This window comes from Molossus molossus, unplaced genomic scaffold (genome assembly GCF_014108415.1).
Source record: "Molossus molossus isolate mMolMol1 unplaced genomic scaffold, mMolMol1.p scaffold_m16_p_5, whole genome shotgun sequence".
NCBI classification, from domain to species: Eukaryota; Metazoa; Chordata; class Mammalia; order Chiroptera; family Molossidae; genus Molossus; species Molossus molossus.
The window spans coordinates 107,313,101-107,326,035 of NW_023425388.1; the positions used below are offsets into that span (position 1 = coordinate 107,313,101).

The window sequence follows — 12,935 nt, forward strand, 5'->3', positions numbered from 1 at the left end:
CAAAGCACCGGGAAATTCTCCAGGCAACCGTTTCGGTGAAGGAACCGACCTGCAGTGACTGTTTTAGGTGCTATTCGCAAGCACAGGACAGATGGTAGCTCTGCTAACTCTTAGGGCTTCTTTTACATAATAACTACACCGGTTTGGCTCAGTGGTTAGAGCGCTGGCCTGAGGACCGAAGGGTCACAGGTTCAATTCCTGGTCAAGGGCACGTGCCTGGGTTGCAGGTTTGGTCCCTGGCTCTGGTCAGGATCCTGCGGGGACAACCAATCAATGTGTCTCTCTCGCATACATTTTTTTCTCTCTTTCGCCTTCCCTTCCACTCTATCTAAAAAATCAATGGAAAAATATCCTCTGGTGAGGATGAACAAAACAAAACAAAACAACAAAACTCCAAGGACTGATTGCGGGTCCAGGATGTGGTTCTTGTTCAGTCTGCCTTTGAGAGGTCGGCATTTCCTTATCAACCCACATCCCAGTAGGGGCAGCCCCTGAAGGTGAGCTGCCCACACTACAGATGAGTCAGGACCTGCTCAGAGTCACAGACCCCACGGACCCCACAGCCCCACGGAACGCAGACAGAGTGAGCGGGAAGGTTAACACCCTAAGTAAGGTCTGCTTCTTAGACGCCTCGTTGCACTTCCTGGCTTGGACTCTGAGATCGCCCCACATTCTCACAACCTTCCCTTTCTTAAGCTAGCTTGAGTGGGTTTTGGTTCTCAAGTCAAAACACTGGCACCAGGATGAAGGGAGCCCAGTGGCGCTGCAGATCGGGCTGCAGAGGGGGGTTCCTGAGGCTGTGTGGGGAGCTGGCAGTCTGGGGAGTGAAGCTGAAAAGCAGCTGAAAGTCCACTGGTGGTCCGGACCACACACCTCTGCTGCGTCAAGGCGGCCAAACACCACATCCAAACGTGCCTGCTTGCGGTCTGAGTGAAGTACAATAGCAGAAACAGCCTGATTTATAGGCAGAGCTGGAAGCAGATGCGCCAGATTTTCTTAACCCTTTCTTTCCAAGTTCTTCCCACCCCTACCATGGAGATTTGGGTAAAATTATTCATCAGTCACACCGTGAGACATGGCCAGTATCTACAAATCTAAGACTTGTAGATTCCCCAGTCTTATGCATAGGAATTGAAGCCTCCTCCTACTTGGCTTGGTAAGAACCTTCCCCACATGGCAGAAAAGATAAGCAGGGATCATGTCAGGGAAAGTGAAGAACAGGAAGGGAAGCCCGGGGACTCTATTGTAACCTGGACACTGGAGAGTGTCAGCAGAGAAATCACAGCCGTGTGTGGCACCATCCAAAGGATTTGTGTTTGGCACCCAGTTAATAGATCACATGACAAATCCTTCCTTATTAACATGTGTAACACACCTACTATGCACCCAGTACTTTCTACACATTAACAACACAAGGGTGTTGTTTTCTTCCTTTAGGAGATAAAGAAACTGGGGCTTAGACCTTACATAACTTGCAGTGTTAATATGATAATGACCTATTTACAACTAGTAAGAAGTGGAGCTAAGATTGGAACAGTGGCCGTCTGAATCCACAGATCAGACTTTTTCTACCAACCATGTGGCTAGTTTATACTAGATGACATAGATCCAAAATACAGATCCAAAAGATATGGATGTAAGTGACCAGTGTAGTGTTTCTACTTTTGATATGAATGCAAATATACAAGAACAAACAACTTATAAAATCATTCTCAAGTGTTTAATTAAAATCCATATAGCATTTAACATGTACAATGTTTACACTCTTTCAGTGATTCTCATATTTTAAAATCCTTTTGCACAACATTTTGAGGCTAACTTCATGCTATAAATCTACAAATGAACAACTTAACACAAAAATACATTTAAAGTCCATTCTAATGCAAGTTTAAAACACTTTAATTGCAGATAATGTAAAGATTTTTAAAAAAAACTACAAAATGAGCACAAAAATCTTCCCTTTTGAGTTTTTAATAAAATACTGCTCTGTATAAGATCTAATGAAAAATTCTAGTTACTTATAAAATAGTTATGTGAGAAAAAAAGGAATTAAGTATCTATGTATGAATTACACTTAATTATATTGTTTAAATGAACAAAGTGTCGAACACCTTGATGACACAGCACACTACTACTCCTATATCATAAAAAATATGAGACTAGAAGAAGCAACTGGGTGCAGGCAAAAGAAAATGTAAGAAACAAGAGGCAAAAAAAACCAACAACAACAAACCAAAACAAAACCCCCCAAATATTCTAAGGGGAAGAAACAAAAGAACTGAAAGCAAACTACGGACCAAATTCTTACTCCTAGTATTTCATTGAAAATGGTATAAGATTTTGGCTTCAAATTACTAAAACATCTACAGAAACTTAATTATTTGGCCTGGGCAATTTAATAGTATACCAGTTGCTGAAATAATCAGTAGCAATGGATGTACTGTTGGAAAATGAATTTTTATAGGTTTAGTGATGTAAAACGCCATCTCCTGAAAACCCCAGTCTCCATCACACTGACATCACACATGCTCAGTTCTGACTGTGGACATGCGTAACTACTGAAACGACTGTGCACTCTGTCACATCTGTGATGTCCAAGCTGTTGGCTGTTTCCACATGTGAACCAGACCCGGTTCATATTTGTCAGACCTCACAGTGTTCTTATCTAGAACTCTGAGCTTTATCCTGATTAAGAAAGGGAGCTGTTTCACTGACAAAGCTTAAGACATGCACATGAAGAGCACGGCCAGTCTGAGCCTATCACGATCTCTAGAAGATGAGAAGGGAATTTCCGTGATTCATGTTTTAAAGGTAGAGAATGCCTGTCACAGTAGTTTCTCTCAAATAAATTAATTCTGCTCTACAGTAAACACAATTTGGAAGAAAGATGGTACTGAGAAACACAGCAAGCTCAAAAAGCTAGGGTACTGATCACAGTTGTTTTAAAATCGCTCTGAACAATGGGATGAAGCAGGGTCGGCCTACAAGGAGCTCTATCTTAAGGTAAAACTGGACACTCACTATGCAAGTGTAGGGTTTACTAATACAAATAAAACAGATGATTTAAAAGTGAATGAAACAGACCCTGAAGCATATCTATTTCCTGATCAAGAAAGATAATATTATAGTCTGAAAATGCAGTGACTGGGTATGTCTGATTTAACTGGTTTCCCTCTTCCAACCACCTTCTCTCTGCCTCCTCTTAAAACCAAGAGAAGTTTGGAAATATCAGTAAAACCAAAGCAAATACCTGATCAGAGAAAAGGAAATAAGCAAAAAACCCGCACAGAGGTTTTCGTCCCTCCCCTCAATAGGGGAAAAAACATCTCTAATTCTTTTTAGTTCTAGAAAAACTATCCCTCTAAAAGGCAAAAAAAAAAAGTTCTTAAACTGAAACCAAGGTACATACACACATAGAGGTGAAATTAATTTTTTATGCAGCTGAGTCTCATCAGATGTTTAAAACTTTGGTCTATACAATGTTTAAATCAATTAATACATTCTATCTGCCAAATTATAAAACTCAGGTAATGACCAGGTATGAAGGAAATTGTGAAGAGACAAGAAAACTGGAAGAATCAATTTTCAAAATTTACTTAATCCACTCAAAAAGAAAATAAAACATTACTGAACAGGAACATTCAGATCTGACTGCTCCCGTTCTGTGCAAACGCGGGTCACTCTGCTCCCGGCGCCTGCACCACCCCGTTCTCGCAGGAAGTCCAAGCAGAGTCAGGAGCTGAACAGACACAGAACTGAACTCTGGGGTGGCTGAGTAGGCCCCCTCCCAGAACAAAAAATTGTAAGTTTCCCAAACTATCAATGGACCCAGTCTCTTCAAGGTTATCACAAGACAAACAGCCTCTGTCCCCACAGGGAGGGCACATCTCCTATGGATGTCGCAGATGAATGCCTGACCACCACCTGGTCATTACAGAGCTCCCTTCCACTTTAATCTTTTTTTAATCTGGACCTTTAGAATAATACGTTTTAAGAAAAGAGAAGAAGGGATGAAGAGAACACACATTGACTGCCCACCCGGATAGAACTGCCAGCTTCCTCTCCTCACATACTGGGGAGCCACCCTCGCGGTCGGGGCACCGTGCTCACGGAGATTCTTGTGGGGGTTTTCACGTGTGCATTCCCTCCTCTGTGATCTGAAGACAAGACGTGGACTGTACCCTGTTTATGGAATGGTCGCACGGAAGTAATGAGTGAGGCAATTCTTGATGCTACAGTGTGTGAAAAATATTATACACTTTAAACAGAACATACTGTCACAATTCAACGTTTGTATTATATTTCCATAATAGGTATTTCCTTTGAAAACAAATAGAGAGTTTGTGAGGCGATAGGACAAACGCTGAGAATTACTCAAGATCCCACCAGAGATAAAGAAATATCCCCAGCAAGGAACTGCTGGAAACTGATGAACATGTGAATCTAGGAAACAGAAAATAAAATCACAGAAACTCTCATGACTGCAACAAATGACAGATAATGAACATTTATCTCTTATACTAAAGGCACCACTAATATACAAACAGCCTATTAACATTCGGAGGATTCTGAAATCAGCAGTTACAGGAACCCACTTAGTGCAAGACCAGCGTCTCCAGAACAGACGGAGACGGACGGCAGGGCTTCCGATGCACTCGACGAGACGAGATACAAGCAGCAGCGCCGTATGAAAATTGTGGTTCCAACTTTTAAAAAAGTACGATAACTCACTTCCTTAAAACTAAAGGATAAATATATATATAAAATTCAGGCTCTAGATCACTGATCAATTTTCAAAATTCTAAAATAATTTCCAGAGCCACAGCTTGAACAGCACACCCCACGTGACATGCAAAGACAAAGTGCCAGTCGCTGGCCAGCTCAGTGTAAAGCTAGAAGTATGGAAACAAAATGAGAGGGTTTCCATGGAAACAAAGTACACCACAAAGTGATTGTGCTTGTAACACACAGCACACCTCGGATTTAAAAAAAATTAGAATTCTATCAGTCCCGAGAAGAACTACACGTGGACGGACCAACAATGGAGCTCTCATCTATGTTTAAGTGAGCTCTACAAAAGAATAACACAATTTATTTTAATTAACATGATTGATATTTTCTACTTTACTCTACTGGAAGATTAATTTGTAATCACTGTACTCTGTAAATCTTGAAACTTAATTTTATTAGAAATTACCAATGCTGGTTCTTGAATAACCTAAAAAAATTGTGATTTGTTGCTTAAATCTAGATTGCTATTCATAGTTCTAAGTAGTTAAAGGAAATATTCTGATCGGCATCTGAAGTTGCTTTGGTACAAATGAGAATAAAGCAAAACCGGCAGCAGCACCACAAGTGCGAGTGTCTCACAGCAGGTGTCGGACCCTCAGAGACAGCAGGACATCAGTTAAAATATAAATAAGAGCCATTCTCCTGACAATTCTGTTATATCATTAAAAAGAAAAATAAAACCACATTCAGTAAATTATAGTGAGGCCCAATTTTCATGCTTCACTTAATTATCCCTCAATGACAGCGTAAAAATGTTCATTATTGCAATGTAAGGTCTAATTCATAGTTCAGGGTGCTTCTGATGACGAGGCCCGTACTTAAGAGTAGTGCATTTTAATGCTTAGTCTGCTAGTATTATTTTAACACAAGGTTTAATTTAGTTTTTTTTTAAAATAGCTTTATTGAGGTATAATTAACGTAAAGCAAACTACATATTTAAGATGCACAATTTGATATATAGTCTTTTAAACAGCATGAAAAGTGCCCAACAACTTAAAAATTAAAAATTCTCAATGGAAACATTTTATTTTAAAATACCACATTCTAATGTTTTTATGACACAGACATGGAGTTATAAAAAGGGGGGTGGAAAGAAATTAATTCCAGGTACCAAGTTTATTCAGAAGGTTTAGAAACGCCAAAATTGACAGCCAGTTTCCTTGCCTTCCTCCTGGAAGAGCTGGCTGCTGCCTTGTGGGGCGGCGCGCTGGGGCCCTGGGGGGCGGCTTCGTGCACAGGGGGTGCAGGCTGAGTGAGCGCAGAGGACTTGCCGGAAGCGGAAGCGGAGGGACTCTCCTGCGGAATCGCTTTGGTGACACTGGAAGACCCTGGCTGGCTCGTCTGAAGTGCGGTGGCTTGAGAACTCTGGGCCTCCTTATTCTCAAAGTTCTTTTTGTTTGCAACCCTCTTTTTAGTAACCTTTATAAGGAATAAAAGCATCATCAATTAACAATGGAGGCTAAACAAACACTGGGGTCAGAAAATACCATAAGCCACGCTGGTAATATTTGTCGAGAACTGCTGACTTGTGACTTCCAGTTATACATGTCCAAACCAGACTTTAGACACGAAAGGAATTTAGTTATAAATATTTTAAAAATCTTCATACCTTAAATACAAAGAAAATTTATATTCCTGAACTTAAATCACTGTGTTAGAAAAGGATATCATTACTTGTCACAATTATTATTATTTATTAGAACATAAATTCAGACAGCAAGGACCGGGTCAGACTGGTACCACTGGTTATAATACATAATCTTAGCACTCACACCAGTACTGGGCTTCTAGTTGGCACTGAATAAGTAATTACTAAATAAACACATTGTTATCAATAGTCTTTGAGCATTAAAAAATTCTCTTGAAAACACAATTACTCTAACCCTGGGTTCAATTCCCTGTCAGGCCACATTGTACGTTGCAGGTTTGATCCTGGCCCTGGTCGGGGTCATGCAGGAGGCAAGCAATTGATGTATCTCTCTCACATTGATATATTTCCCTCCCTTCCTCCCTCCCTCCCTCTCACTCTATCTAAAAAAAAAACTCAAGTGAGGATTCATAACAACAACAAAAACAGTGACTGTGTCCAGGTCTCACCTGTAGAGGTATGAACTGATTGTGCACACCACCTGTCATTCCCCCAGACATGGGCAGGGGCCCGGAGTACGTATGATGAAAGGGCTTTCCAGAAACCGGCACGGGTGGTCCCCATGGCATTGAGCCAAAGAGATGAGATGATGAAGGCATCATATTAGCTGTTAAAAATCATGGAAAATTTCTATTTTAGTAAAATGGTCTCATCAAAGCCCTGAAATTTAAGATCTCTTTGTGCTCCTCTTCTTGGCTCTTTTTGCTTTGGCAAAGAGGTGTACACGTCACTTAGGACTCATCTTGCTTACACACTCAACTCTCAGGACTATGACCAGTTCACAGAAGTCAGCTCATCATTACGCTGTCTGCCCTACAGGCCAAGAACACCACATACTGGTATGAGTTTCAGAAAACTTGTAGGACTATTTAAGAAATAATAAAAGGGTCATTGAAAACGATCTCTTGGGAAAGAAAAGCCAGGGCACAAAGAGAGAAATCTTAAGGATATCCTCTACCCTCAATGTTAAGTTGCTTTCATAGTGTGCCCAGACTACAAAAAAACAAAAAAGCTCAAGTCTTCAAATGCGATCACTTTCACAATATGTAGAATCTTTCTTTTCCCTATTCTAATATATATATATATATATATATATATATATATATATTTATATCCTTACCTGAGGACATTCTTCCATTTTTTGTTCAGATAGAGCGGAAGGGAGGGAGGGAGGGAGGGAGAGAGGGAGGGAGGGAGGGAGAGAGAGAGAGAGAGAGAAACACTGATGTGAAAGGAACACATCGAGTGGTTGCCACCCACACGACCAACCAGGGCTGGGGACAAACTGCAACCGAGGTACATGCCCTTAGCGGGAACCGAACTGGGGTCTCTCCGGACCACAGGCTGATGCTCCAACCACTGAGCCAAACTGGCCAGGGCCCTATTCTAATATTTTTAATTCAAGGATTTAAAAAAAATGTATATCGTCCCTGGCCGGTATGGCTCAGTTGGTTGGGTGTCTTCCTGTGTACCGAAAGGCTGCCGGTTTGATTCCTGGTCAGGGTTAGGGCACATGAGCGGGTTGTGGGCTCAATCCCTGGTGGTAGACGTGCAGGAGGCAACCGATTGATGTTCTCCTCTCACACTGATGTGTTTCTCTCTCTTTTCCTTCCCCGCTGTCTCTAAAAAACCCAATAAAAATATATTAAAAAAAAGTTATATCTTGTTTCTTACTGAAGGCACACTGAACCAGGAGTTTCCAAATCTTATTTAAGGTTGTATACTGAATCACTTGGAAGCTTATGAAGTACAGATTCTTGGGCAAAGCTTCAGACCTAATACACCAGAGTGGGAGGGGCCCAGGAGTCTGCACTGTTCACAAGCTCCACAGGTGGTTCTTGTGCGGGCTGTGCCAGGGCAGCATGTGGGCACCCTGTATCACGCAGCGCACTGCCACTGCCGAGGACAGGCACTGTGTCCACGCTTTCTTTTCAGAGGGAGATAAAGGCAGCCAGACCTGTGAGGTAGTAAAACTTAATTAAAATTCAGCCACTTAAGAAATTTAGGAGAATCATAATATATGTTACTGTTATGGATTTTACATACACAGATTCCAATGAAGAAAACTAAAAAGGTTTAGATAATACCTTTAAGCAACTTTGGTAGCAGTCATAATATTAAGAAGATTCAACCCTGGTCAGTTTGGCTCAGTGGTTGGAACGTCGTCCTGTGGTCCAGAGAGGCCCGGGTTTGGTTCCTGCTAAGGGCACGTACCTCGGTTACAGTTTGTCCCCAGCCCTGGTTGGGTTGTGTGGGAGGCAGCCACTCGATGTGTCCCTTTCACGGTGATGTTTCTCTCTCTGTCTCTGTCTCTTCCTCTCTCTCCCTTGCACTCTATCTGAACAAAAAATGGAAAACTGTCCTCGGGTGAGGATTAAAAAAAAGAAGAAGATTCATAATTTGGCTATATAGGAGAATGGAAGTAATTCTGCCTCAGGGTTTAGAAGTATTCACTGCTCAAGTGCTTTTGACCCCCTGTTAAACAGTAAAATATTCTGCTTTTTGATCTTTTAATTAAACATATCTCCCCCTCCTCTCTGACCTCTTCAGACCACCTCTTTACCACTTGTATTCTGAATTTCAAGGCAATTTGCATCTCTTTTCATTCCCTGTGCTAAGCATTTGGTGGCCCTTTCGCTTGAGAGATGAATGTCCTTCAGTCCAGGAAGCTTCCTTGTCTATTTCTTTGATACTTTTCTCCTTTCCATCTCTGGTCTCTTTTTCTGGAACTCTAATCAGATGGATGATATATCCATGTACTGTCCCTCTAAACAATCTTCTTTCTTATTTTCCACCTTCTGTCTTGTTCTCCTTCTTCCTGAGATTTCCATGGCTTTGCTTGGGCTTTATCTACTGAATTTTAAAAATTCGACGCAACATTTGAATCTTGTTCCCTAATTATTCTTTTTTTCATACATTCTTTTTCTTATTTTTTAGTTGCAATACTCTTATTCGCTACATTATCTGTTTCTAAGTCATTTCCATTTCTCTTTGTTTTGAATTTGCTTTTAATTTTAGATACTTTCTTTTCCTAAAATGTTCAGTACCTCTCACAGTCTAGAGTCTATTTATACAGAAGAATAAGACACTGCAACAATGATTAGAAGCAATGTCTATATGGGAAGGCTACAGGAGCCAGTCTTTTGGTTGGGAAACCCCCCAAAAGTCAGTAGGTCTTTCTCTGGAGTTCAATGAATTTCTCAAAAGAACCATCCTCCAACTAACTTTCTATCTGGGCTATGGCTGGCTAGTCAGAAAACAGGATGGGGAAAACAAAAGTCCCTCAATCTCAGTTTTGTCTAATCTCATTCTCTGCTGTGTGCCTCGTGTTCCCACATATCTAGGGAGCTCTATGGAAAACATACCTGGTCTTTTGCCCAAAGAGGCACTGTCTGGCTATATGGAGGAAGCATCTGGGGAGGGCCCATCACCACACAGATTCTGAACCCATCCCACTCCCCTTAGCCCATGCCTCATCTGAAGCTCTGGCAGCATCTGACACTTTCAAGTTCTGAATCTCGTGGGAACTGTAAGAGACAATCCCTCATCAGCTCATTTGTCTCCTTCTCTACAGACACTAGAGTTTGTAGCTTAGCCCTGCTATGTGACACTGGTTATACTCCTTTAGTTATTTTCTCATCACAAACTCTTTTCAAATCTCTAATTTGCTGATATTTCTTCTCTCATCTCTTTGTCCTAGATTTATACTTTTAGAATCATAAAATGACGAAATGTTAGTCAAAGAGACCGTGGACACATACAGCATAATTAAGAAAATGGAATCCCAAAGAAGTTAGGTCATTTTTTCAAAGTCGGTCAATGAAAGAGCCTGGACAAAAAGAGTCCCGAGTCCCAGGGACCCTCCATGCCCCAGCACATTAGGAAGTCACCAGCTGGCTACCGGAAGCATGGAGCTACCTGCCCAGTCACTCGGGCACTACATCTGAAGAAAGAATTATGAAAGAATATTAACAAACATACCGTGAGCTTAAAAACCTTTCTCCTCTTCACCTCCCTCGTCATCAAGGACAGTGTCTTTCACAGCTACAGCTTCAAAGCTTAACCTGTTTTTATTCCCTTCACCTCTATTTCCCCCCAAAGGTTTTTAATGTCTGACTCAAATCCAAATTCATCTGCTGGCAGCTTCTGGGGAATATGGGACTGCCCAGAACAGAACACCACCTACTCTACCCCTGGAGAGGCTGTGGGAGGGAAATGACATTTCTGATGAACCCGCGCGCTCTAGTTTCAGGTTAACTGCTCACAGCTCCTCCTTACACTCTCCAGACACTTCGATACATTTTTTGGTTTAATCAAAATGATGCATCTTAAAAGAACGTTCTAAAAATAGTAACTCAGTAACAAGTATTATCTTACCAGTAGGTTGGGGAAAAACTGGAGGAATGGTTCCAGGTGGTACAGCAGGAGGATAATTTGCAAATATCGGTGGAGGCAAAGAGAAATTCACTCCTAAGGAGCCCTGTGGAAGTATTTAAAAGTTATAAGACAGTGTAACAAAAACATCTCTAGGAATTGATTAAAAATTTAGTAGAGAAGTCATGAACTGTTCTCACCAATTGTTGTAAAGCAAAGAGTGCAGCTTTTTCTTTGGCTTCATTTTCAGATCGGCACTGGGGTCCATGCACCAGTAAGCCACTAGGGAATTTTACCTGGCACACTATCATTGTCTAAAACACAGAATGTGAATGTCTATGAAGTTATGTGTCTAGGAAGCCAACTTCCTCCCCCAAAGTTGAAAAATTTCAACTGACAGTCTGTTAAGTTTTTTTTCAAGAAGGTAAAATAGGACTACTTAAGTTTTGCATTAGCAGGCAAAAATCTTTATTTATTTATTTTTTATCCTCACCCGAAGACATTTTTTCATTTTTTGTTCAGATAGAGTAGGAGAGAGAAAGACAGAGAGAGAGAGAGAGAGAGAGAAACATTGACGTGAAAGGGAAACATCGAGTGGTTGCCAACCGCACGACCCAACCAAGACCGGGGACAAACTGCAACCGAGGTACGTTCCCTTAGCAGGAACCAAACCCGGGTCTCTCTGGACCGCAGGCCAACGCTCTAACCGCTGAGCCAAACCGGCCAGGGCAGCATTTAGAATTGTTGCTTTACCTTCAATGTTTACAGAATAAAACGCTTTCTAAGCTAGATGAAGGGCCAAGCATCCTAATACAAATGAAAGCTAGCACAAATGTTTCCCTTATACCAAGGGTTGGGAAACCAGGACTGTGCTTGCTTCGGTAAATAAGGTTTTATTGGCACACAGCTGAGTCCTTTCTTTTATCCTCCAAACAGCAATTATTTTACTAATATGAATTAATTACCAAAATCTAAAAGATTCAGAGGTACTGATTTTATATTCACATTTAAATAACTCTTTACATTATATTTTTTTCTTTTACAAAAAAGATTCTTTCTTTTAAATTCTACTTTTTCAAAAGGTAGTAGAGTTTACTCCTGCTTTCTGTTTTAGACAAGAATGTATCTAGAACTCAGATGTAAAAAGGACAAAACAACTTTTCTTGTAGCCAGTGGTCCCAAAGTACAGTCTGGGAACCCTGAGGGTCCCTGAGACACTTTCTAGGGGTTCTTGAGGTCAAACTATTTTCATAATAGTATTTAGATGCTATTTGTCTTTTCACTCTCATTTTCCCACAAGTATACAGAGGACAAGAAGTTCATTGATATAGTTTCAGATACCACATTGCAACTAACTTTTAAGAAAACACTATGTTTTACTGTAGTATCAAAGAATATCCATAATTATATAAAAAGGCTATTAAAATTCTCTCCCAACTACCTAGCTGCGTGAGGCCACATTTTCTTCATATATTTCAACCAAAACAACCTATCACAAGAGGCTGATAGTAAGAAGAAGATATGAGAAATCAGCTTCTTCTATTAAGCTAGACATGGAAAAGATTTGCAAAACTGTAAAGCAAGGCCACTTACTAAATTATTTTGAAAACATATTTTTAAATAAACAAATTACAAGGGTTAATAATGTTTTAACAAAATTAAACTCCATTCTGACCAGTTATTCCTGCACGTAAACACCCGAACAGTTTTCTAAAAAACCTGGGACACCCAGAGGAACCATAAAGATAAGGGGTTAATGGTGGCCTTGGGAAACTTGAAGGGACCACAAAAAAGAAGGAATTAATGATGGCCCAGACCTCTGCTGAAGCAGACTCCTTACCTCTGAGACAACTTGTATCAGCACCCCAGCACCAGTTACACAGTGCCAAGAGAATGTGGGTTGTTTTTTTAATGCAGTTTTTTTTTTTTTTTTTTTACTGTCTGTAGTTTGGGCCTATAAAAACCAGAGAACAAAGAGATTTCGATGCTGAGCTTGAAATCTGCGACTCAGCCTGACTGCACCCAGGTGCATGCAATAAAGCCATTTGGCTCTACACTGGCCTTGCGCTATGAATGTGATCTCCCCTGGCTCAGACCTTTTACAAGTATTTTTTAAAAATTT

At 40.8% G+C, this 12,935-nt stretch overlaps 1 protein-coding gene across 9 annotated transcripts in view; it reads right to left on the bottom strand.

The window, feature by feature from the left end:
- Positions 1-1,970: 1,970 nt before the first annotated feature.
- Positions 1,971-12,935, bottom strand: part of XRN1 (5'-3' exoribonuclease 1) — a 131,523-nt gene continuing 120,558 nt past the window's right edge. For 4 of the 9 annotated variants that reach the window (XM_036243925.1, XM_036243922.1, XM_036243923.1 and 1 more), the window contains 4 exons: positions 11,014-11,127; positions 10,817-10,919; positions 6,889-7,046; positions 5,849-6,210 (listed from right to left, as the gene is read on the bottom strand). In XM_036243925.1, the coding sequence (XP_036099818.1) occupies positions 5,908-6,210; positions 6,889-7,046; positions 10,817-10,919; positions 11,014-11,127 (678 nt within the window). In that variant the 3' untranslated portion in view covers positions 5,849-5,907. Of the gene's footprint in view, positions 6,211-6,888; positions 7,047-8,526; positions 8,637-10,816; positions 10,920-11,013; positions 11,128-12,935 lie in introns of those variants that run through there. The other 5 variants (XM_036243930.1, XM_036243928.1, XM_036243929.1 and 2 more) reach the window with 5 other exon arrangements.